Raw genomic sequence first — 26,051 nt, 5'->3', positions numbered from 1 at the left:
TGACCCCAGGGTATCAAACCCAGTGTTCCTCAGCAGCAGTGTGGGGCATACATAATCAAGACTCTCCTTGCCCTGGGCAGCTTTCCTGAGCTGTAGAGGTAGGCTGGCACGAATCCTAGGCTTGTCATCCTTTACAGCCTATCTGTAAGTAAATCCGTTTCATGTGAGTTGTTGTGTATGAGTGTGTTCTGATTTAGGAGAGTTGGTAGCCCAGGCACAGTAAACTTCCATCACACAGATTCCATTTGCAGTCCGGGCACTAACTCTAAGCTCAACACTTCTCACAATTGTGAGCAGAATGGTACACACATACTCAAATAGCCAGATTCATTTGGTCATTAACACAGTTTATTATTGGCACACTTACCAGTAAAGCATACATAAAATACAGCTGTTTTATAACACACGGAGCCACTGTGTCTTTACATGTGTGGAGGAACATATTAATATGCAAATGGAAAAATTAGTTCTCTTATAAAGTTTCACATAAATACACTGGAATTGCCCCAAAAGAAAAGTCCCCATAAAAGAACTAGGTGAGGGCTTTACAAAATATTATACAAGAAATATATCATAAAAAAAAAGAACAGTTAACTCAGATACAATGAAAAAAAACACAAAAAGTTTCAGACTTATTAAACTGCCCACAAAATTAATGGATTACATGGCTTGGAGAGTATTTGGATCAACAGCAATTTTACAAATGCATACATTTCCCAGGGTCCAATTATCTTTCTTTTACATAAAAAAATCTGCCCTGGTGTCCTTGATGATAAAAAGACATTTCTTGTTTCAGCACGGTGTCCTTGATGATAAAAAGACATTTCTTGTTTCAGCACTTTGGCGAAATTGAACGGACTCAGATTCAAGAACCAATTGACATCAGTTTGACCATAAATTACCTTGCTGGGCTTTCTTTGCTGTTGCCCAATGGGTGGAAGTAGGGGGAAGTGAAGGAAAAAATAAAGGTACACTTAAATTACTTTCAAAAAGCTGATTTTTTTTCCTTTTCTTTTTTTACTGAAACAAGAAACTCTCAAATGCAAGTCAAAAAGCAGAAAATATTTTACAATAGTAAAAAGTCATCTGTATTTAGTTTCAGCATATTAACACAATCCTGAGCACTGAGCACGTATGGACAACATGGCCTTCCTTGGATGCATGAAAAGGAAATTCAACATAAACACGTTGATAAGACCTGTGCCAGGAGATGTGCTAGTGTTTTCTCTCGTTTTAATTACCATCAGTGCCAGTTTCTGTCCTTCCTATGGAGACCTCCAAGGAAGGGTCATGGAGGCTTATTCAGAATGATCCTCTCAATTAAAAAAGAAAAAAAAATGCAAGACAGAAAAATCAGATCATTGTGGTTCAGAAACAGATCTTTGCGTGAAAAGTTTTAACTCCTCCTCTTTCCTCTCCTGAAGTAAAGATCTGCAATTGGAATTCTACCCCACAGGCTTATCCACAGTGGATCTGGTGCCGGTTGGAGCATCTTATTGGGAGGCCTGGGGTGGGGGGTTTTCTGATTTGGTTTCTTGCGTGGCGGGAGGTTTACTGTTCCATGGGCTGTTGTTCCCCAGGGCGGGTGAATTGTTGAAGTCCTCCTCGTCGTCCATGCCGTTGGCAGCATCATATTGCGTGTTTTCTAATCTAGTGATTAGCCTTTCGTCCTCGTCCCCAAACTCACCTCCCATCAGAGTTGGCTCTCCTACCACCATCACATCCTGTGAACAGCAGCTGACATTATTACAGGGAAACCTTGGGAGAGAGAGAAGCTCAGCTTAAAACAACAGTGGGAGGAGCTGGGGAGCCTAGGACAGACACACTGTGTGCTGTACAACAGGGTCAAGTCTCAATGTCGGGGGGCCGAGACGCAAATTTGATTTCTACAGGAAATAAACATTGCCTCCTGATGTGTAACAACCACGCGAGTTTATGTCCTTAGTGTGCAGCCTGACACCGGAGAACGAGCAATGCTAGCAATCTGCAGAAATAAAAAAATGGATTTTTCAAAATTAAAAAAATCCACGCTTTGAACTTGCTGACACTGGGGACTTTTGAGATGGCTATGGACCCTTCTGCTGGGTGCTTTTCAATACCTTCAAAAATCTGCCACTTTTATTGAGAGCTGGAAAGCAGCTTTGGAAACTAGCAGTGAACACTGGATATGTGTAAGGTGCCACTCTGCAATATTCACACAACTCATTCCAAATGATATTTTCTCTGTCCCAAGGATGGTATGCGTTTTAATTGAAGACAGAATCTCTCTTTTTTCTACTCAGCCAGGCCCTTTTATGCAGCCCGTATCCTTGACATTCTGCTACTTAATTATGGTAATTAATTTAGGTAAAGTTTTCGATAAAAACAATGTTCACACTGATTTGACAATTTGCATAGCTAATTAACTCATTAGCAAAAACCTGCTGATTGCCAACAAGCCCTGAATTTACCATCTGTTATTTCATGGTGCCTGTCACCTATCCCCACACAGGCAACCCTGCTACCAATCTGGGCAGTAAAGAGAACCAGTCCATCCAGCTGGTGCCATAAAAGGAAGATGAAGAGAGCTAATTATAATTACACTGATGAAGCTGGTAGTCATCAGAAATGGAAACATTCAAGAAGAATCCATCTAATCACTCCTTTAAGTACAAATTGTCCTTCCATGCAAACAAGGAAGCCACCTACTGTAGCTGGGAGCCCCATGGAGGCCACAGCTGGAGAAGCCCAGGGATGAAGATGGGAGGGGGGATGTACCCACAGGGCACAGCTCCCTTTTTTGTACAAAGGGGACCATAAGGGTGCTGGGTGACCTGGACATGGGATAGCACACCTGTCAGGTAGGTTCTTCTGGGCAGGCTCTGAGCAGTATTTACTGAAAGAGCAATGCTTCAGAATGAACAGCTATCAGCTTCCATAAATCCATCCAAGACGGTCACACACTCTTGGAGTTGTGGGAGTATATCTCCTATAGGGAAGTTAATTCAATCAAATGCTTTGACGACAGGGCAAAAATTATTTTCACTGGGGTTTTGCCAAGAGAAGGTGTTTCTAGGCAGTAAAGTAGAATACTGTCTATGTCCAGGAGAAGGGAACAGGGATCTCTAGCCCCCTTCTAGAATTTTAATGGTGCCCATTGGATAAAGCTCTTAATCACCACCTGATCTATTTGGGGACAGACAACCTTGTTTTGTTTATTTCCTCCTTTCTCTTGAGTTAGGAGACATAATCAATAGGTTTCCAAACTATGTTTTCTAATTAGTCACTCTTGTGAATCGATAAAAATGATGTTAAAGAGAAATGTCCCCGGTGGGGTAAATTTGTAAAATGTGTACTTGGTCAAGTCAACCATACTGCAGGATACTAGACAAGTACTCCAAGAACGGGTTTACCAGGCAACGAAGAGCTAGAAATGACACTGAGATGTAGGGAGACTCAGGAGGACTCTTAAACTGAGATGCAAATAAACACAGTCTCTCTGACTGGCAAGAATGATGACAGGGTTTTAGATGGAACATGGGTACTGCATGGACATGTAAACGTGATTCAGTTAGCTGGGAAGCTGCCATCTGACCCTTGGGGGGTGTCAGAATAGGAAAGTGTCACTTAGTTACAGGCAATTAGGAGGCTGCAATTATGATCAGGAATAAAGGAAGGCAGAAATAATAGGATAAGATTGGCTAGAGCACAGCTTGTGAGTTAATCTCATTTCCGGGAGTTTGTACGAAACTCTTTGAAGGGCTTAGAAGACACATGCATCAGGTGGCCCTGGAGAGGAGAAGGATGTTAGAACCAACCGTGTTGGTCTGCGTTAGTATTGTGACTCCAAGGTCATTGAGGGAGACTCGAAGAGTGCGAGGAGGTAAGCATGATTTGAAAAACAGAGGAGACACATAAGAAGCAGCCAGTTCAGTGTGACTTCAGAAGAAAAGCCCCCAGCAACGCAGATGTGTTGTTCACTGTATGAAAAAATGACAGTCATGCAAGAAAAGCACTAGGAAAGCAGTGGTTTGAGTCACTTCAGATGGGACTGACACAGACTTGTAATGTGTGTGGCAAATCTTTTTTCTAGGAACAGACAGAAAATAAGCCCAAACATAGGTGTTTTTAAGCATCCTCAGTTTCAGAGAAATGCCACATTTGTTTTACTAATTATAAAAAAAAAACATGCTTAGTCAGATACACGATGAGGTGTATGTGTGTGCTTTTTATGTACAAAGATATGTGAATATGCTTACAAAATTATATACACATTTTTATGTGTTTTCTAAATACTGACTCTGCTCTATCTGCCTTGATTTGCTGTCCTCACACAAAATAAATGGAGACATGATACACATTCTGGGTTGTCTCTAACTAGGGGATGTGAGCTGCATTTTCTTCCACCCCCATGCCTTTAAAAATCCCCCGACACTGGCAGTGAGAGTGCATTTCCTTCCCATCTCCAGCCTCTGTGTCCCATGGAGGCATCTGGGGTCCATTTGAGAGTAACCCATGTGCCCTTGGCTCCCCACAGGCTGACCTCTGCTCCTGGGCTGGGAGCCTGGAGGTGCCACCAGCTTTTGCCCATTTCACATCTTCTCACTAATTCCCCGTGCAAGGACCACCAACCTCTGAGGAGGACTGGAAGTGACTCCTTTCAGGGCCCCTCAATGCTTCTCCTTAAATTGGCCAGAAGGGGTCACTGCTGTTGAATGACACAGGTCTCCATCCCTCCCAGGGTTGAGGCTGCAGTTCGGGATGGCTCCTAGCCCCTGCTCATGGAGTGAGAAGCAGAATCCAAGGATTAAACCCTAGTCCTGGCCACACACACATATTGCTGCCACAGCAGATCACAACTGTGATTGCTGGACCAGGCAACTGATGCCTGCAGATAGCATTTCTATTCAAACTCTAAGATAGTGTTGATGATTCAACAGACAGAGCTAAAAGATGTGGTCACTACAAATAACCCCATGCTTATCACTTAACATTGGTTCAGTTTGAAGAACACCTATGGATCTGCCCATTTTCCTAACCTGGTTTCCTTCTTTGCATCTCTGAGCTATGACAAGTTTTGTTTAATTAAAGCATCTTGAATTGCATAATGAGGGGAGATCATGATGAAACTCAGCTTTCATCTCTAGTGGTACCTTGCTCACACAAAATCCAAGTGGTCTCAACTCATAAAAATGTCACTTTACACAGGGTCCTCTGCTAAAATTCAGTTGTAGGTTTGGAGGCCAGGGGCATAACAGAGTATAAAAATATGTGCTTTTAAAAATGGAATTAAAATTATTCTGCCTAGACCAGATGTCAGAACATACCATATGGAGGCTTTCTACTTTCAATTCTATACCATCACTAATGGATGGCACATCAAACCCAGTCTAGGCCTTAGAATCCTTCTCAATACTGTACTCTGACAGGAAATCTCTTTGCCATCCCTAAATTAGATAGTGACCTCAATGACAGAAGCTGGGCTTTTTTGTTGTTTTTTGTTTTTTTTAATTTTAGTATCGCCAGTACCTGAACTAGTGTGGGGCTCAGAAAGCACTTGTTGATCTGATTTGAATTCTTGTAGCTGCTGTGTCTTTCAGTAGCTATGTCACACTTCTAGAAATCTCTGAAGTGTACTTTTTTTCTTTCTTAGAGGAAAGTAACAACTATCAGTTTCTGAAACTCTAGGACTAAAGGAATAAATGAGCTACTTGTGTGCACATTTTTAGTCAATTTGTTTACATGGACCATTTTCTCTAGGCATTTTCCAATTTAACCAGGAGTGGGCATAACTTTTGGGCACCATATTAAAGAAACTCAGCTTTTCTCCTTTGATTCCCTGTTCCCCTCCCCCCCAGAACTTCAGGGTCATAGAGGTCTATTCAGAAAATAGAAAATCGAGGACTATTCTCATTATTTGAGGACTATAACCCTTAATTGACTTAAAATTTAAAAGGCACCTTCCATAGCTGGTGGCCATAATCTTCAAGACCCTTTCTTTCTAACACAGTGAACATTGAAACCATACCCCCATCTGTGCAAGTTAGAGGAAATATAATGGCCCAGAGAATTCTTGGGGGTACTGATGGGCTTGGTTTTGTCTAAAGAGAACTGACCAACAGACAGTAGGTAAAGGAGGATGGAGACAGAAAGGTACATTTGGAAGTAGGGAATTTCTGTGTATAAAAGTTCACTCTTTTGAAAGATGGAGCAGGATCAGAACGAGAAGGGTGAGGGCAACAGATCAAGGGGGGGGGCGAGAATGGTGGAAAAGGGTAAAACTGAGTTGGCAGAGGGAAGTTAACAAGAAATGGGGTGCATCTCTGAAGATGTAGTATCTAGAAAGTGTCTATGAAGCCCCAGGAAAGGGTTAGGATTTACATGAGAGCTGAACACCTGGTGACATGGTGGTGGGACAAAGGCATCAGAGAAGGAAAACCCACAAGGAACCATGAGAGGAGAAGGGACAGGGACGGTGGTGTTTGCTGGAGAATTTACAAGCAATAGCCTAATATTGGTGGGGACATTCAGAAGCAGGAAGGAATTAGACTGAAGGACACAGCTGAACAGAAACAGTAGGTGATGAAAAAAGTCCTGCACAGTCTACACTATTCTGGAATTACCCTCAGCTATCATTCTCAGAGTTCCAAGAAGTCCCCTTGCAAGTGGACTTTATCCAGACCCAGAAATGAAAGGAAGAGGTTAAAGGTCAAGAGAGTTGAGACCAAACCGGGGACTGACTACCCCCTGAGCTAATAAAATACATACAGTGAAATCCACTGAGGGAGCTGCATATTTAGTGGCTGAAAGTTAATTACCTGGATCTTAAAATAAGGGGGGACTCCCATGCTGGGAAGGCCCAGGCAAATTACAATAAGGAGCCAGAGTTCCCGGGCCAGTTTCAGTGGCCCACGGGGTCTGAGATGCTGCTGCAGAGGGGAGCTAATGTGCCATCTGCAATGCTGCTAAGTGATGTTTTAATTAAACCTTAAGTGACATATCTCCTGTCTGTGACTTTGACGGCTTTTTAATTCAGGTCCCACTGAAGCACCGACTCTTAATATTCCCTCCTAATTCCCACCTCTCAGGGGAGCGTTTCCATGGCAGGGTTCCTACCTCCCAGGACACCCATCCTTGCCTTGCCCCACCCCCCACCTTCAACCTGCCTGGAATGTGGTTTGCAGCTCAGGGACTTTAATTCAAGCTCCTTGAGTAGGGACACAGGCAAAGGCAAGGTTTCAGGCCTAAAATGAAAGCGAGACTTACAGGTACCTGACTGGACAGGCTCAGGTTTGCGGCTGGGGTCTTCTTCTTGCTGCTGGTGCTGCTGGTGGCGTTCCCCGCACTGCTGTTGGAAGTGCTGCTGGTGGAATTTTTTCTTTTTCTCCGTTTGGTTGTCGGTTGCCTTGTGGGTTCTGCTGCAGTATGGAGGAGAAGAGGGATCAGTTTCCGGGCAAAAGCATCAAGGCAACGGTTACCCTACTGTCCCTCTACGAAACTTGCTTTTGTAAATTGAAAAGTGGACTATTTAAATTTTCATTTCTTGTGACTTTACGAAAACTAAAAGGAGAAAGCTGCTAATTTATTTTTAGCACAAAATATGCGAAACTCTTTAGTGTGTAGATGAAATGATTTTTATTTAATTGTTCTAATTATATGTGGGTAATTTACTAATATTATTTTAGGAGGGAGCTACAGGTAGAGTTTTTATGATTGAATTAAAAATATTTGATTAGCAGTAAATTTGGGAACTTTCCTCCCACTCCCACTGGCTGGCCTATTTTCTCTTTGCAACAAAGGGAGGAAGGACTTCTGTGACCACTAGGAGAAGCAAGGTGTGAAGGAAGTATCAACTGTACCCAGTTGCTTTAGTGAGTCAGTGTGCAACAGCGGCCCTTCCTGGCCAAGTGTTACATTGCATCCCACCTCTGTGATAACCTTAATATTCTCAAGTGAAAAGAAGAGAAAGCATCAGGTTTTTCAGGTGTGCACGTAAGCTTGGGGCTTCCCAAGATCTGTACAAATACTCATGGTTTGGACCCTGGTGCTTAATGAACGCTACTAATTTCAATATTGTAGACAGGAATGTCTTAGTATAATATAGCCACCATATTAATGAAGGGAAACTAGACATCTTCAAGAGAGGCCAATTCAAAAACAGGAAAATATTTTGAATCTGAAGGATGGAGCAACACCTTACTGGAAATATGGACTCATGGTAATGTATGGGAAGAGGAAAACTATTTATTTTCTTATTATCTGTTTATTATGTATAGTGTCTTACTCAATCTGCCACTAATAATGTTTCTTATATATTAACCATTTCATATTCATAATACCCTATTAATTAGGCACTGTTATTATAATCTTCTTTTGTAAATGAGAAATCTTTAGACATCTGTTCCATGCAGTTACTGCATAAGTTGAAAATGGCAGGTAAGAGTGTCATTTTGCTAACTCTATTTTAGATGTGACTCTGATGGTAGGAAGGCAAGCCAAGGCCGTACTGGAATTCAGTAAGTGGGATTTGTAACATTTTCTTCAAACAACTCTGGTGCTTTAGATGGACAAAGAAAGGATCTCCTAGTAAGGTTCATTGCACAGATAATTTAATCTCCTAAATTATCACTGACTTTGATGTATGAGGTGGGATTATGGTTGTATTTATGTGCCTCTTTTTCTTTCATAAATATTTGGTTCCTTTTGCTCAAAAGTTTGTCATCAAAACATCTATTATCTCTTTCAATTGCATTGTGGCTGCTTATTTTGGAGGATGACAGAAAGAAGAAATACAATTATTCTAGATCATGGAGTTGAAAGGAGATGTGAATGGGAAAGTCTAAGTCAAGTGGATACCCAAGTCTACTCTCTGATAAGCATCTTTTTTTGCTTTGAGCTTAAGAACATAAATCTGTTCTTTTTAAATCTGTATTTTACTCATACAATTTGGGTGAATGCTTCTAAAATGAACATACTAGATTTTCCCATTGGTGGCAGGTGGCTGTTGGAGTAAAATCATAGACTTTGAAGACATAGAAACCTACCTTTTTGTGACTTTGGCAAATTATTGCCTTTATAAAATGAGGAAAAGAATAAATGATGACTCTTAAGGCCATTGTGAAGATTTAATAGTTTTGACTGTTGTATTCAGTGTTGTACCTCCAGTGGCTTCAGCAATGCCTGCTCCCTAGTAGGGGCTCAGTAAATAATTGTTGAATGAATGGATGGATGGATGGATGGATGAATGAAGAATGTGAGTTATATATGCCTGTGTTTGAAAATATAGTGCTCAAGCATTTGGTGAGTGAATGGGGTTTTGTTTTTCATAAAGACTTATTGATATTGAAAGAGAAAATAAGGCCAATTTAAGCACCTTTAATGTACTTGAAAAGTAATATTCTAATTCTAAAAGTCTAAAATTCCCCTATGATGGGGAAACTATTTTATGTAAAATAACATTTATTTTCTTGGCTTTCTAAATATGTAGTAAGTTAAATCTTCTATAATCACTTTATATAAAGCTTCTGGCCAATTACCAGTGGAAGGTGACCATTATACTTTGTGATTCAGAGAGCTATGTGCCTTATGTTAATAATTACTCTTTATAAAAATAATTTTTAGTTAATGGATACATTTTTCTTTTGTGATCAGTGAGGCTCCACACAAGCCTGGGAGTGAAAATGTATCAGGTAGAAGGACAATTAACGATGACTTGAAGCAATAATTTCAGAACCCCAGCAGAACACTACAGAACCTACACTGCAGCCTAGGAAGTGAGGGAAATGGAATTTTTATGTATTCTCTCCACAACCAGAGTGACTGTTGATATAATACATCTCAAAAAATAGTGCAAACCTTATTTACCTTCTCTTTCTCCCCTCCCTCCCATTCTCTATCTGATCTTATTCTCCCTTTCTTCCTTTTCATAATTTCTATCATTCTTCAAAACTAAACACTAAAAACATTAGGCCATGAAAAGCCGCATTCTGATCCAATGTGACCATCAGTGCGTTGAGAGAGAAAACCCTGGTTCTGATTTTGACTTTTCCAATGACCTTCTTGATGACCTTGAACAAGTTATTTCACTCCTCTGGGCTTCAGGTCCTAATCTGGCAAGCAAGGAGACAAGCTAATTCCTGGGCTGGCACAGTGACACAAGTGGTGGAGTGCCTGCATAGGAAGCACCAGGCCCTGAGTTCCAACCCCGATACTGAAAAAAAAAAAAAAAGACAGGCTAATTCCTAAAAGTATCTGGCCTTCAAAAGTTCCAGGTCTCTATGCCCAAAATCATGGCCAGAATTTCCTTCATAAGCAACTTCTAACAAAGTTGTGGTCCTCTCTTTCTTTTTCATATCACTTCATCCCTCAAAGAAACCTCTGAAAATGTATTTAGAAAGAGTGAAGAATGAGAGTGTACCTGGCGGTGCCACCATCCGCTGCCACTTCTGGAACAAGCAGGTCTTCAGGCAGTCTCGGGGACTGAGATTGTAGGTTTTGTGTCTAGACATCAGTTCCTGCATTGGCTCCAGTATTACACACAACTGCAAGGAGTTCAGAGACATTGGTGTTTGGCTACTTGGTCATATTAATTCCAATAAACAATGTGAACAGCTGGAATCAATTAGACAGCTTAAGGGTACTTTTCTTTCTTTCCCTGGTTTTGACTTTCTCTATATAAGTTTGAGGGAAAAGAAATATTATCAACACTTGATTGTACCTACTTAATTTAGTATCATTTGTAATATGGTATTACAGCTGAAGGTGATGTATGCACACACACACACACACACACACACACACACACACATCCTGTACAGATTCTGAGTTAGATACATGTAGCTCTATTATGAATTCAGATGACTTTCCCTGGGTAAAGATAAAAGCTCTCTTCTGTGGAGCCCAGCATGCTCTGACTTCTATTCTGGCTTCTGGCTTTTGTTCTTGTTTGTATAACCACACACTGTGCGTTACAATGCTAGTTTATGCAGATTGTCTTACAGTGAAATTCATCTTTTAAACTTTGGAGAACGGAGTGGCAAGTACAGGTACTTTGTGATCCTTGTAAAGGCAGATGAAGAGTGCTCTTTTATTTTTATTCATGTACTCACTGGCGTTTTACACATGCAGGTAATGTAAATAGCATATGGCAATGCTCATTCCGTGTGGGAGGCCTGCCTGTGGTTCTGCACTTGTCACCTCGTTCCCTCTTTTGGTTAGATTTTTCAGCTCTACTTTGGTCTAAGACATCTGACAACAAAGATTAATGAATGAAACAAGAAGGTAAAACCATTCAAGAGTTCCTTAGGCTTTTCTGAATTCCTTTTTGTTGTAAGCCTATCAGACAACCACTGCACTGAGGATATTTTATTGAAGAGGACAAAGATGACAACTTGGAATGATATATAAATCATGGTTGCAATTACAGTGATACAAATATTGGCAATACAACTGTCCATAGGAAAAAGCTTCATTTGATTATGAAAGATAGGTGTGTCACCTGCAGCTTCATGGTCCTTCCTTCCTTATGGTCCTCTTTCACCTGCGGTGCTTCTCTAGAGGCCATGCTGTCTTTTGCTTATTGACTTCTTCCCTCTCCTCTTCCTGGCTAATGTCCACTAATCCCTGAAGACTTAGTGACTTCTTTTGTAACACTCCCTTGTGCATGCTGCCTTGGTGCTTCTCTATGGTTCTCTACTGCATCCAGTCCTTTCTGCTATATGGACCTATTCAGGCTTCGTAACCATGTGCTACCAAGTCTGTCTTTTCCATTAGACTAGTGATTCTTTAAATGCTGAGACTATGCCTTTTATTTCTGTGTTCCCATCTTTGGCTAAAATGAATGGATGCATTTAAAAGATTCTTAGAAAGACTAAAAGGTCTTTCCAGGTTGATGTTCCTTAAAGTGTAGTTTAAAGAACATTTCCATCAGAGCCAAATGGGCTGATTATTAAAATACAGACTTCTAAACTCTCAGTTCTGTTTCATTGGGTTTAGAAGCAGGGCCCTGAATCTATATTTTTAAACTCCATAGTCCCCATGTAATACTCTAATTCTGATCAGCACTGACCTACAGATTCTTGGCTTCAGAAGAGATGACAGAGACACAAGACATGACTTCCTCTGAGGAAATTCCTTCCCTTAATCTCAAGTCCAAGCATATTGATAAAGACTACCTTTACCTAGAAAGATCCTTTCGCCCTTTCTACCTACTGATGACATCAATTTGCTAAAAACCACTAACCTTATTTAAAGGCCAACTGTAAATATCTTCCATTTGCAGTTTTCTCAGGAAGAAGAGAGTAAGATTTCAAAGCCCAAATAATGCAAGTACATTGTGCACGCCAGGCACAAAGCCTCTAATCTTAGGAATTCATCATTACAAATCCAGTAAAGTGAAAAGACCAGAACTGGATATCTTGTGTACCTTCCTGCTTAATTTGGAATCCTCTTTGAACGGTAAAATATCAATAAGGAAAAACCAGTGAAAAGAGGCAGATTTGTGTAAAATTTACTCCATATTCCAACACGATGAAGGCTCTGTGTGTATTCCTTTATTAAGAATTCTTTCCTGGAAACCAAACTATGTGTACACCACATGGTGTAAAAGATTCACAGTCTTCTCTACAAGCAGATATGAAAATGAATCATCCTTTGGAGAAGAATCATCTCTAGATTCAGGATTAGAATTAGAAGATATTTACATTCATTGTTAAGTAGGTATATTAGAAAGATTTCAGAGAAAACACTAGGGAGTAGAAAATATTTTTAATAAAAAGAACTTTAAAAAGTCTTCAAACTATTTCCTTTTGTTTCATTTCTCTTTCATTGCGTGTGAGCTTACAATGGATATAAAATTCCTGGGGAGGGTGAAACAGGCATGGATTTATAAGTTAAGAGGCTGATGTACAGATTTTGACAGTCACCAGGTGTGTATCCTTGGGTGAGCTGCTTAAAACACTGAGTTGCAGTTTCACCTGCAAAACAACACACACCACAATGTACAATACTGTGAAAATCTGAGCTAATGTGTCTAACACGTAAGAGGTTGACAATCTGTGGGTATAATGATTGTGTGAGCAAGCACAGCACAGATTGCAAAACAAACCAAGTGCTATTACTTTATATCAACAAACATTTATTGAGCTTCTTCCTCAGAGTCAGGCACTCAGCTTGGTGCTGGAGACACGAAAATGAGCAGAGCACTATCTCTGCCCCTTTAGAAACGATTCAAATGTATTAAGAAACCTGTGCTGGATTCAGTGTCTCAGGAAATCACATCCTTCTGATGCAACGATTTTTCATTATATGTCAAGTTACATGGCAAAGTCGACCTGTTTGGCCCCAGAAAGGGCTACCAGTCTTAAGGAGGCTCTCGATTGGGGAGCTACATTTATTATGAGAACCTAAAACTCATTATCTCTTTTGTTTTTATAGTGCCTTTCCTTTCTGGGTATTGGAAAACAAGTTGCTTTTTTTTCCATTAGGAAAGAATCCTCAAAACTCTCTCCTTTCCCCTTTAATGCAAAAATATCTTGCCATCATTGTAACCCACCCAAAAGAAGCTTGCATCTCTGCATGCTAATCAAGAATCCCCAAAGCTATTTCTTACAGTGGAGAGGCCTGAGCTGGAGAGGTGGCCCTCCCTTGTTCATGTATGCAGATGAGGCATCCTATCTGCTGTGCAGACGCAGTGGCTTTTCTGGGCTGTATGCTGTAGGTGGCAGAACTAACTCAGATAAGAGCCTCTCTTCTGGCAGCAAGCCATTGCATCCTGGCAACAGCAACAATCTGGAGCATTATGAAATAAAATCAGGAAGATGGTTGACGGAGTGGGCTCCTGTAGGCGCTAACCAAATCTTGGAGCTGTGATTCCTGCTCTCTCTAAGGTCTCAGACTCTCTTGAGCAATCTGCTGATGGCTATGCAGCATGTCTTTCAAATTCTGTACATTTCTGGAGGTTGGTGAATTCACTATAGACCCACTCGTTGACTCCAGGTAGAGAGTGCCCTGTTTGTATTAAGTATAAACTAGACTACAATAATGTGCCAATCTACAAACACACACACACACACACACACACACACACACACAGGTGTTAACTGAGCATAATAACACAAGAGGCTTTGGTTTTTAAGAGGAATTTTATTGCAAAGCTTGGCCTTCGAAAAAGTTCCTAGTGGACCAGATTCTTTTCTTGAAAAAGGAAGGCCACAGTCAGCACATCTGTATCATCTGCAGCAGCCTCCTTTCAGGGTTGCAATTTAGTTTGGTGTCCTCTTGCTGTGGTCTTGGAAGATACCGTGAGGGTTCCTAGGGAGCAGTGGAAAGGGTAGGAGCCAGCAAGACCTAAGATCTCTCTGAATATAAAATTCTTCAACACGTGGTGTCTACCTAGCCCACTGGGTACCACTGTTCAACCTGACAAACATCGAAAGACAGTGGTTTGCAATAGTGACAGGTTTAGGCTGGGTTTGCCCTCCTAGGCTTCTGATGCCAATTTCTGGGATTCTGGATGCACACTGACTTTGGTATGGAATTCCGTAATCATGATTGGGAATGGCTGAATGAGTGGATGGATGGACCAATGGGTGGATGGATGGGTAATAGATAATTTGATCAGATTAATAGCAAGGTGTCACTTGTTCATGGCAGACAAATCAGGCATAGTCTTGTGAGCTTAGAAGTGATAAATTTTTCCATCTTATAAATGACTGATTGATTGCCTCTTCTGTGCAAAATGCTCACCCAAAATATGAACATCCCGGCCTGCAGGAAGATAGCTCCATCCCAGGACCCCTGTAGCTTCATATTAACAAACAGCCTAGCAAATGTGAACAGTGTTCTCTTCTGTTTACCTTTTCATCTTACAATTCTCTTGAAGGAATTTGATTCTCATTACACATCCTCACTCACTATTTTGATACAGCTCATCTACAGTATTGAAGACAGAAGTGGTGTTTGGCAGTGTTGAGCATGAAGTACAAAGTAGCTGGTGTCTTGGGGTTAGCGTTTGGTTACATCCAACCCAGGCTCTGACTACCAACAACATTCATCTCAGGATGAATGACATCCTCTGAGCCTGCACCGCCTACTTTTTGTACCTAGGCCTGTTCAGGGATGCCAGGTGAACACCTTGCTCAGGCTTCTGCTCAGGTTTCTTTTCTTGCCCATAAAGCCTTCTCTCCTCTTTTCCAGTCATCTTAGCCAGGGGTTGGCAAACATGGCCTGTGTGCTAATTCTGGCTATGCTTACACATTGTCTATAGACACTTAGTGCTACAACAAAGTTGAGTAGTTTGAAAAAGTCCATATAGCCCCCAAATCCAAAGAATATTTACTATCGTGCCTTTCAAAGAAAATCCATTGCCCCCTGACAAAATAGTATCATTCTAAGGAAATGGACTGTAAATGACGTGTCCTGTTTCCATGATGGGATGCAGAGCTTGTATTACTGGACTTACTGCTTCCTTCACTGAGAAAGTTTTACATCAACAACAACAACAAAAAGTCATATGAACTAAGCAACATGCTAAGTGACATCGTTGATTTAGATTTTAAAGACAGCTTCTTATGCTGGTGCAGTCAGGCACTGGTCTGAAAACCACACCTGAGTCACAGTCACCTGAACCCCTAGAAGTCCTTCAAGCTCCAGCCTTAGTTCCCCTCCTGTCTGTGGTTATTCCTCCCTGCAAAGGCTCTTTTGCCTCCACAGCACTTATGACTTATCTCTGTAATCCCAGTGTTTATTTTGGCATTGAGAATTTTCTTTTCTTGTGGACTTGTTCATCTTCTTATCTATGGCAAGCCATGTTTTACTTTTCTCTTCTTTTTATTTGACATGGTATTAGGTATACTCAAATATTTGGTGAGTCATAACTTAATAATAGCTATGGCATGCCTTGTCTGTGTCTGTCCGTGGAGTATGTACTTCACACGTACTAATTACATCATTAACCCTTGTTATCTCCTGGCCCACTTTTATAGGTGAGGAGATCTAAACCCAGAGCCATTAAGTCATCCAGACTGATAACGAAGACAGAGACTCTTATAACATATCCAAGGTAATACAGCCCTCTGAAGGGCGGAGAAAAGATTCGGTTAAGTTTGTCTGACTCCAACCTTGTGCTATTAACTCCTAACGGCTTTGTTGTTTACCTCCATGAACACGAGTGGATTAAATTGCTTCTAACCTACTAAGTTCAAAGGCTTTCACTGTCTCTTCTCTATATATATCGCTCTTTGCACCTGACATTGATCTGTGCACAGAGGGCAGGTGATACATGAGCGGTACAGGCATTGGAACCAGATCCATCTGGGTTCAAACCCTCAAATCTGCCAAGTAGGAGCTGTTTGTTCTTGCCTAAGAACTTCAGCTTCTTTGAATCTCAGCCTTCTCACCTGTAAATTGAGATGGTGTGAAATAGTTTAGGCAAGTCCTTAATACAAAACTTAGAACAAGGTTAATCCTCAAAAGATGGTCGCTGTTATGAAGAATGCTGTTTGCACCACCCTAGTCCTCTGTGCCAGAAGAACAACTCCTGATAGGATTGGTAAACTACTTTGTGAAGCAATTTGCATGGTCTGAGACACTGTGTGTTTGTGTGTGTGTGTGTGTGTGTGTGTGTGTGTGTGTGTGTGTGTCTGGGTGGGGTGGGGAGAGGGTCCCTGTTTATAATGCTCCAAGGTGTGCTCTTCAGGCCACTAACACATGGCATTTCAGTAGCAAATGTGTAAGACTCAGGGATCAGTACAAAAGGTGCAAATCTACAAACCACAGTTCTTTTTCTCAGTAACTTACTCCTCTGGCTAAATCTGAATTAGAAAGATATTAGCATATAGGGGTGATTAAGAAACATTCTTATCTAAGAGTAAGGAGTCACTTGTAATTAAGAAATACATTATGAAAAGAGATCTGTATTAAATTGATAGAAAGGATTATGTATGGAATTTAAAAATAAAAACAAAACAAATGAAAAACCAAAAAAAACCAAAAAAAGCAAACAAAGCCCACCCAGAAGCAGATAAGAATGAATAACAGGCGCTGCGTGACTACACCCACTCTGCCCTAGAGAGGAAAAACAAGCAAGGGAAGGAAATACTTCGACTCACAAGCTATGCAATTCCAAAACATCAGATTATGATTTCAGTTTATTTCCTGATAGGATTAAAGGTAGATTGGTTGTCAAATTCAAAATATCCTCCCTTTTATCTGAAGATTCAACCAGGCGAGCTTTTGCCTTTTCTCAATTGTTTTGCAAATTGATTACTCATGAATGTTATCTCAGCCCCTGGAGCCTGGAAAATGGGGGCCCCTCTGTGTGTAGGGAGAGGAGGGCAGTCCCCTTGCATCAGCTGCCACTCTGGTCTGGAAGGGACCATCATTCTTCCATAACTGGTGGGCTGGCTATTTCAGTACCTGTTCTTTGCTGTCACTTGGAGACTTCTAACACCCGACCACTGAGGTTCCTGACTGCGTCTCTGACCCACACAGGGAAGATGTATTTGGGCTGCTTTGCTAGGCTGTAAAGCCAAGCCCATGACTTCTGTTACACACCTCAGGCCCTTGCAAGGCACTGCATCCCCTTCATAGCATTCTTGCTATTTGCCTACTTACTCTAAGCCCATCCCTCCTGTCCTGATCTCCACTGCAGGGGACAAAGCCCACTACGTGATTTCTCACGTAATTTCACATGCTGTCTTTGCCAACTGGCTTCAGGTGAGTTTTGGGCAGTGGGAGGACAAAGTAGACTGTGTTCCTAGGAGTGCCAGATCTAAACAACACAGACCAGGTGGCCTCTCAGTTCTGGAGGCTCAAAGTTCGTGATGAGGGTGGCAGCAGGGGCATGCTTGTCTCTTCCTAGCTTCCAGTGGCTCCAGTAATCCTTGGTGTTTCTTGTTTGGCAGCACCATCATTCTAATCTCTGCCTCCACCTTATAGGGACTTTTCCCCTGTGACTGTGTTCTTCTCTTCTTAGAAAGAGACACCAGTCATTGAGTTTAGGGCACACCCTAAATTCAGAATGATTTCATATAGAGATCCTTTAACTAATTACATCTGCAAAGATGTAAGGCAAAGTCATGTCCTAAGTTTCAGGAAATATGAAATTTTGAATGATATTATTCAAATTCTACATGCTTAGAAAATAAGGAAGGCTATTTCTTGCTTTCTAAGATGTTCAGGTGGCCTCTCCAGCGGCTGTCACCAGAAGGTCTATGATACTTCTAGCTTCTACCAGGTGGCCTGAAAGTTCCTTTAGAACCATGAGAGGCCTCACTAAATTTAGGACTGTCTTGTTCTCTTCTGGTTGCTTATCTGACTCTAACACCATTGCCATTATAAATAATTTGTTGTATAACATTTCCAGTATTAAATTACTGGGTATGAATTTTGTTTTTTCCTGGGTGTTTTCTGATTGACATTCATGGTTTGTAAGAAGTTAGGCAATACATAAAATGTGGATGGTTAAGCATTGGTAATTTATGTATTGTTAGGCAATACATAAAATGTAGATGGTTAAGCATTGGTTTGGCTTTCAATTCCAGTTAGTTATTAGCTGACCTTTGGTAAATTACTTAATCTCTTGGTATTTTGGTTTCCCTATCTGCAAATGTGGGGTAACAATGGGACCTAACTGAGTTATTAGGAGAAACAAGAAATCTATTTAAAATTCTAACTTAGGTTCTAGCATTTAGAAAGTGCTCTGTACATGTTTATTATGACTGAGGACATTCATGGAGGACATTTGAAACTTGCTGGTATACATCTGTTAAAATTTTACAAATGTTCGTTTTCCCTGTGCATCCATACACATGTGTGTATCTGTGTGTGTGGGTCTGTGAGTACACACACACCTGAAAATTAGAGTTTGATGATATAGTGAATGTGTACTGCTCAGTCACTATGTCTACTTGTCCTGACCAGTGGACTGTTGCCTCAAAGACACCATCCATGTGTTCTATGGAATCTTTCAGCTCTACGGCATGGTAAGCAATAGAGCCAATGTTTGTGGAATGAATGAATACTTGAACATGAAAGTGATAGAATGGAAAGTAAAAGCACATAGAGGATTTGCCATCAAAAAGTGGGTCAGATCTTGTTTCATCTTCTTTGTAATTGAAATAACTTGGGGCAAATCAGTCAAGCACACTTCCCATGTTATTCTTTAAGACACTCTGTGCTCAGAAAATGGGCAGACAGGAGGAACATGGTGATGAGCTAGTGGGCACAGCGCCCCCCACAGAGGCTTCCTGTTGAAAGGAGAGACAGGTGATCCCAAATTGGCTTCATATATGAAAGGAGAAGGGCAAAGACTGCCAGGAGGAATTGATGTCTAAGTGGAGACACACAAATATGGATTAAGGAGTCAGTCAAATGGACAAGAGGACCAGGACAGAGATCAGGAGCACACCTGAGGCTGATACCTCTGACTGCTAGAGTCCATGGGGCACTGGGAACCATCAAGTGGTAGGCAGAGCAAGTGCAGGTGGGAGAGGGGCTGATGAGCGGGAGCTGCAGTGGGCAGGCTGGGTTGGGGGTCAGATAAATCAAAACTGTAGTTTCTACCGGATAGAATTGCTGAGAGGTGCAAATAAATGGTAAAAGCCATTGAAATGAGTACTTAACTGAAATATGATAGATGCTATGGTGCTTTTCATTTGTCTGTGTTTCCAAAGCAGGAGAAAGTACCAAACATTCCAAAAGGCAGACACTAGCTGTTTAGAGTCACCAAGCAGGGGACAGTGACACCCCCCGCCCCCAACATACAGAATGAGCTGCTGGTTACAACATAGGGAACAAGAGGACCCTTCCATACCTTCCTCAGTGGAAAGAGGTAGCTTTCCTAGCATGTGGGTTATTTTTCTCAGGGAACTCAGAGACTGCACACTTGCAATGGGATACCATTTAAACGCTAACATTTATAAATGGGGCTTTATAATCTTAATACTGTGAGTAAGGGAATTGGGATACAGTCCTTGGGAGCTGTCGGTGACAGTTTCCAAGGAACATAGCTATCTTGTTCATGCAGTTGTAATCCCTCCTGAACACTAACCAAGTAGTTATGGCTGCCTCCTGCCCTGGTGCAAACACCCACAAGACTGGCAATGACAGCTTTGTGTTCTGGAGCCTGACTGGTATCAGCAAGGCTGCTGTTTAGGAGGACCTGTGGGCTGTGGTCAGTGGGATTTGGCCTTTTCTCTATTGGTGCTGGGCACCCAGAGTGATGCTGAATTTGGAATGTTTGCCTGCCTTCTTGGGAGCTTCTACCAGGCAACAGCCCTCCAGCTCTGCTCTGACACAGAGGAAAAGAGCAATTTCTCAATAATGCAGCACTCGGCTGTTCAATTGCTCCCCAGCTGTCCCATCATTGTGTGTCTGTCGAGCCTTGGATTGTAACCATTTCCCCTCCCAGGGATAAGAGAGAGGTCGGTGAAAAGCAGGTTCATGTGGCTGATGGTAGTGCTTTATGGAAACAGTTGGCAGAGGCTGTGGTTCATTCATTCATTCCTTCACTAATTCCTTCACTAATTCGGCACATATTTATGGACCTTATTTGGTCCAGCTGCTGGGAATATTGTAAACAGAAAAAAGAAAATTGCTGCTCTTAATGGAACACATTCTAATAAGGAAGGATAATGAACAAGTAAAAGATATACTATGTTAAATAGTGACAGTCTAAAGAGAGAAGGAAGGCAGGAAAGAGACGTTTGAAAATCTGGACATGTTGGCTAAAGGCACGGAGACAGGAATGATAGTGGCTTGGCACTGGTATTTATGTGGTAATCCCTCAAATCTGAGTATGTCAGTTTATGTTGTGGCACAGAGAATTAAGGCTGCTAATCAGTGGACTTTGAGATGGAAAGATTAGACTAGATTATCCAGGTGGGCCCAATGTAAGAGCAAGTGTATCGGGATGATTAATTTCAGGTGTCAACTTGACTGGACAAGAGATATAGAGAAAGCTGCTAAAGTAAATTTCTAGGTGTGAATGTGAGGGTGTTTCCAGAAGAGATTGGCAAGTGGACTGTGGACTGAGTGAGGAAGATCCACTGTCAGTGTGGGTGGTCATCACTGGGAACAAAAAGGCAGAGATAAGGCAAATTCTCTCTCTCTCTCCATCTCTCTCTCTCTCAGTCTCTTTCCTTCCTGGAGTTGAACATCCTTCTCCTGCCTTCAGGCATTGAGATTCCAGATTCTCTGCCCTTTGGACTCCAGGACTTGGATTAGTGGCCTTTGGCCTTGGACTCAGATCTTCACCATTGGCTTCCAACTCTGGCCTTCGGACTTGGACTAGGCATGCTTCTGACTTCCCTGCATTTCCATCCTGAAGACTGCCTTTATTATGGGTCTTCTCAGTCTCTATAATCACATAAGCTGGTTCCACTAATAAATCCTCTCTTTATCTATGTATCATCTATCTATCTGTCTATCTGTCTATCATCTTTCCATTTTTAGCTTGTCTATTCTATGAGTTCTGTGTCTCTGGAGAACCATGACTAATACAGATACTTACAGGTATACAAGGGAATCAGAAGGTAGAATTAAAGGTGGCATCATAAGAAATGCTTGGCCTGACATTGTTAACTTCAAATATGCAAAAGCCCCCTGAACCAGGGGATGTGACAGCCTTTAGAAACCTCTAGAAGCTGGAAAGGGCTAGGAAACAGATTCTTCCTAGAGCCTCAAGAGAGGAACATCATTCTGTCAACACCATGATTTTAGCCTAGTGAGATCTATATCTGGCTTCTAATCAATTGTAAGATAATAAATTAGTGTTGCATTAAGCCACTAAGTTTGGATAATTAGTCTTAGCAACAGTAAGAAAATGAATAGAAGCAGCCAAAAAATGACTTCTTAGTAAAGATCTTGGTTAAGCTTACCTTATTTAGAAAATACACAAGATACCTCATTATATTTTAATTTCAAATTATAAATAATACTTTATCAAAGTAATACATTAATACTAATCACATTCATTACTTGTCTGATATTCAGATTTAATCAGGAATCCTATATTTTATCTGGCAACCCAAACCTCAGAGGACGTTAGGAAGTGAGGTATTGGGACAGTATTCCACACAGAGTGATCAGCATTCTGACCAGAGGGAAGAGCAAGACTTTCCGAAACCTCTAGGGGAGAAATGTGGTTGGCTAGAGAGACTGAGGGGAAGAGTAAAAGTAGATGGGGTCAGAGAGGCAGTGAACAGTTGGACTATGAATGTCACACTGATGGCATTGGACTTAGTGAGTGGGGAAGACATTGGAGGGTTTCTGAGCTCAAGGTTGAGTCCTCAGCTAGCAATTCTGAAGAATGCACACATGCTGTGCTCAGCAGTCTCTCCACTGGCAGGACTCAAACTGTGCGGCCCAACATCGGAACCCAAGAGGCTCAGAGAAATGCTAGTGGTAGAAAGGAGGATTTTAAGATGAAAAATGTGATTTGGGAGGAGAAATGTGGCCTGTGAGCCAATTTGTGAAGGATGTGGGCAAGGAAGAGATGCATGGGGACTTCACAAAAGTGAAGACATTACATACAAAGCCCAGATTCCCTCTTCAACTCAGGTGTTAGGACACAGGAGAGGAGAGAGTGATGAGTACTGTCTACTTTCGTTGATGCAGAGCCATAGTCCAGACCAACATCCCAGAAAGCCATATTTCCATGCATTCAATGTATCAACACTTTCTTGAAAAAGAAGCTCTTTGAAGAAGCTTACTGATTAATTCCTCACCTATTCTAATCATGACCAGCCTTTGGTGTTTTGGGGGCCCTGGACACAGTGTCTCGCATGGGTTTTCCCAGTTAATTCTCCCAGCATTATTAATTCTATAGATATGCAGATGACCAAAGAGAGACTAGATAGAGTAAGTTGTCAGGCTCAAGGTAACACAATTTTCAGAGACTTGTTAGCTTGGATCTTCTTGAATTTAGCCTTGGGACCAAATCGGTTCCCCTCTTTTAGTTTTTATGCCCGTGCTTATGGGTATATCTCTATCACCCTGTGTTACAATGAGCTAAATAGAAGTCTGCTGCCCTAACGAGACTGGGATTTTAGTGGCAAGAATGGTTGAATAGCTTTATATCAGGAGAAACAAGCAGGAAGAACGGAAGTATGGAAGGAGGGATCCTCTCTGACTTTTCTCTACAGACATCTCACCATAAAGAGATTGACATGTTCTAGCTACAGGAAAATCAGGGCCACCTTTCTTCATCCTTGGCAGAATCAAGTCAGAGCTGGGCAGCCCCTCTCTTGTCACCCTTACTCTACTGTCACTTTCTAATCTCATTGCACATATTTCCCCACAGCGAGTCGTACAAGCCTGGAGAGATGTGGTTTTTCCCAGCATCTATCTACTCTTACCCATGGGGGAGCTTCCTGTCCTGCCACATGGTTGATCTCATTGTTACCTTTACTTTTAGGACATCCCTAAAAGACCCATAGATAATGGTGGAAATCTGCTCTTGTTTGAGCCAGCATATTAATCCAACATATTGGGACTATAGCTTCCCCCCTTTTCTTGGTGTGTGTGTGTGTGCTGCGGGGGATATGGTTGACATCTGCCTAATCCTGTCCCTTTCTGGCATTGACTCCCTAGATGTGAGGAAGAACCAGTTCTCAGGCCCCCTTGCAGGAAGGAGAGGTTGGGGTGAACATATTTGTTGGTCCTGGCTGGTGTAGTTGGTGAAAATAATCCAGGTGCCTTCTAACAAGAAAGACAGGAAAACCCAAGCACAGTTCACTCTAGGCCTCCATGCTTCAAGGAAGTCTCAGATTCCCAAATTATTTATAAACCAGCAAGTAGATAGTACAAGACTCTGCAAGTTATAGAATTTTGCAAGCCAGAATACTCATGGACATTTCCAGCAGTGGAGACTGGAACTCAGCGGGTTTAAGAGACTGACATGTGGTCTTCTCTTTCCTTGTTCACAGTCTTTCCCCTTCCATCCCAAGGTGGCACTTCTCAAGTTTTCTCCTTTCCAAACTCCTTTCCATGTGCTTTCAGCTGAGTCTAGTCTCAGACATACTTGCCAGTTCTTGGAAAATGCTTGCAACTAGTAACTCTTCTATGGCATTTAGGACTTTCTCTTTTGCAGTGCTGTTCCTGAGGTTTGCCAATTACTCGATGGTAAGCTCCTTGAGGGCACACTGAGTGCAAAGACCATCTCCCTTCCTTTATGATCCGAGACAGAAGTCCTGAAGAGGGGCCAGTCTATGCTCGAATGGGGGAAGGTAGGGATAAAGGAGAATGGTGGAGGGGATGAATTTAACTATGATATATTTGATATATTGTAAGAACCTTTGCAAATGCCACAATGTACCACTACCCAGCGCAATAATAAAATAAAATAAAATTTAAAAACTCAACATACTCTTTTGATATGAAAACAAATGAGATGGGGATCAACACATGTCTCCTTTATTCTGGAATCTTTTGCCTGATAAAGTCTCACTTTTGAAGTCCACAGAACCCTCCCTAAATTACAAGTTCCTATTTGTTCTCACACAGACTCACTTAAAGTTCCTTGAATTTTATTCACCTGAACCAATATAAAGAATCCTCCAAATGCCAGCCACTGTTCTGGAGGAAGGTACACACTATTTGCTGTTAATTCATCTCAGCCAAGCTATAGCTCTATGAGTTAGTCTTACTATTGCCACTTTATCCATGAGTAAGCTGAGGCTTAGAGAGACTTAAGTGACTCGCCATTCATAAATTATCTCATTGTGTTTTCATAACAACATTATGGGTTTGGACTTGACATCCCTATTTCCAGAAGCATCACCAGGTATGGTTTTGTTTTTTTTTTTGAGAAGCTAAGTGCTTTTTCCCAGACCAAATCTTGAAAGTCATGGAGTCAGTCTCAGCATAGTTTCTTTGATCCATATTTAGAAAGGTGCTCAGCAAACAGCAGATGCTCAGTAAACACCTGTTGCACAAATGGATTATCCAAAGCCCACATTCTTTGCATACCATCTACTATGCAAAGTTCTTATCTCTTCCTAGGGCATGTAGTGTGAAACCAAGGCTGAATGAAAGCATGTAGCCAGCTTTGGCCTGTCCAAGTTCCTCTGTTACCTCTCTGGAATCCTGGTTTCCAACAGTATCTTTCGGAAACAGCTTAGGAAACACAATTCCCCAGCCTGCCATCTCTCTTCACTATCAGGTGTAAAGCAGTAGAATGACATTTCCTTTCCCTTAATTTCTCCTAAAGGCAAACAATGTATGAGTCAGGAGTTCTGCGTCAATTTCTAACACCCGATATATCAGATAGCAAACCATTCATCACTTATTGTTTCTGCTCTACTTCATTTAGATTATGAAATGCATCCCCCATCACTCTCTACCTGTGTCCTTGGCAGCTCCCTCAGGTTCACATGGCTTCTCCAACATCATTTGTCATGCACTGGGTCCAAAATAAATCATGGATTTAGAACAATCATTACTATGTTATCCATTCTTGAGGGCTGGCATGACTAAGTGAATGGACAGACACATTCAAACTAAGAATGTGGTTTAGGAAAACCTACTATTGGAACAATTTTGATGTAGGCAGTTTCTGTCCAAAAGCTCTCAAAGGGGAGAGAATTTTGTCACATAAGGTAATATCCCAAGGAATGGTTTTTCAATGAGTACTTTGTTGTTCAAACTAATGAGAAAAAGCAGAATCAGACCTGAGATGAGGGCCACACAGTTCCATTTAGGAATAAGGCCCTGTAATAAAAGCCTTTTTTCTGAGGTTTCATTCTAGCTTAGCATGGTCATTTTATGCACTAAAAATAAAGGGAGATTATGCAGAGCTAGGGTTTTAGAAAGAAAATCAGACTCTCTCTTCAGCTTTCTCTCCTCACTGTCCTTTTAATCTTCAGTTTTCCAAAAAATAATGTTTCCGGGAGCATAACAAATTATGGCTGTAGGCATCCCAATATCCACAATGCTTTCATCAGATATTACCCCCACACACACATACTTCTGGGTTTCTTTACCATGGCTTAAGCACAAATGCGGTGTTTTTCACAGAGCTGGTACTATTTTTAGACAGAATGGTAGGAAGTCTGCAGCTTTAATAAATGGAC

At 41.5% G+C, this 26,051-nt stretch overlaps 1 protein-coding gene across 12 annotated transcripts in view; it reads right to left on the bottom strand.

The window, feature by feature from the left end:
• Positions 1–326: 326 nt before the first annotated feature.
• Ldb2 (LIM domain binding 2) overlaps positions 327–26,051 on the bottom strand; it is a 346,704-nt gene continuing 320,979 nt past the window's right edge. Inside the window, exons 6-9 of one of the 12 annotated variants that reach the window (XM_074042561.1) lie at positions 10,397–10,520; positions 7,246–7,394; positions 4,612–4,754; positions 1,581–1,984 (exon numbers count right to left, since the gene is read on the bottom strand). In XM_074042561.1, the coding sequence (XP_073898662.1) occupies positions 4,650–4,754; positions 7,246–7,394; positions 10,397–10,520 (378 nt within the window). In that variant the 3' untranslated portion in view covers positions 1,581–1,984; positions 4,612–4,649. Of the gene's footprint in view, positions 1,985–4,611; positions 4,755–7,245; positions 7,398–10,396; positions 10,521–26,051 lie in introns of all 12 variants that reach the window. The other 11 variants (XM_074042562.1, XM_074042559.1, XM_074042560.1 and 8 more) reach the window with 11 other exon arrangements.

This window comes from Castor canadensis, chromosome 9 (assembly GCF_047511655.1).
Source record: "Castor canadensis chromosome 9, mCasCan1.hap1v2, whole genome shotgun sequence".
NCBI classification, from domain to species: Eukaryota; Metazoa; Chordata; class Mammalia; order Rodentia; family Castoridae; genus Castor; species Castor canadensis.
Note: the sequence above shows the minus strand (reverse complement) of the source record. Positions and strands in the feature narration are given on the sequence as shown.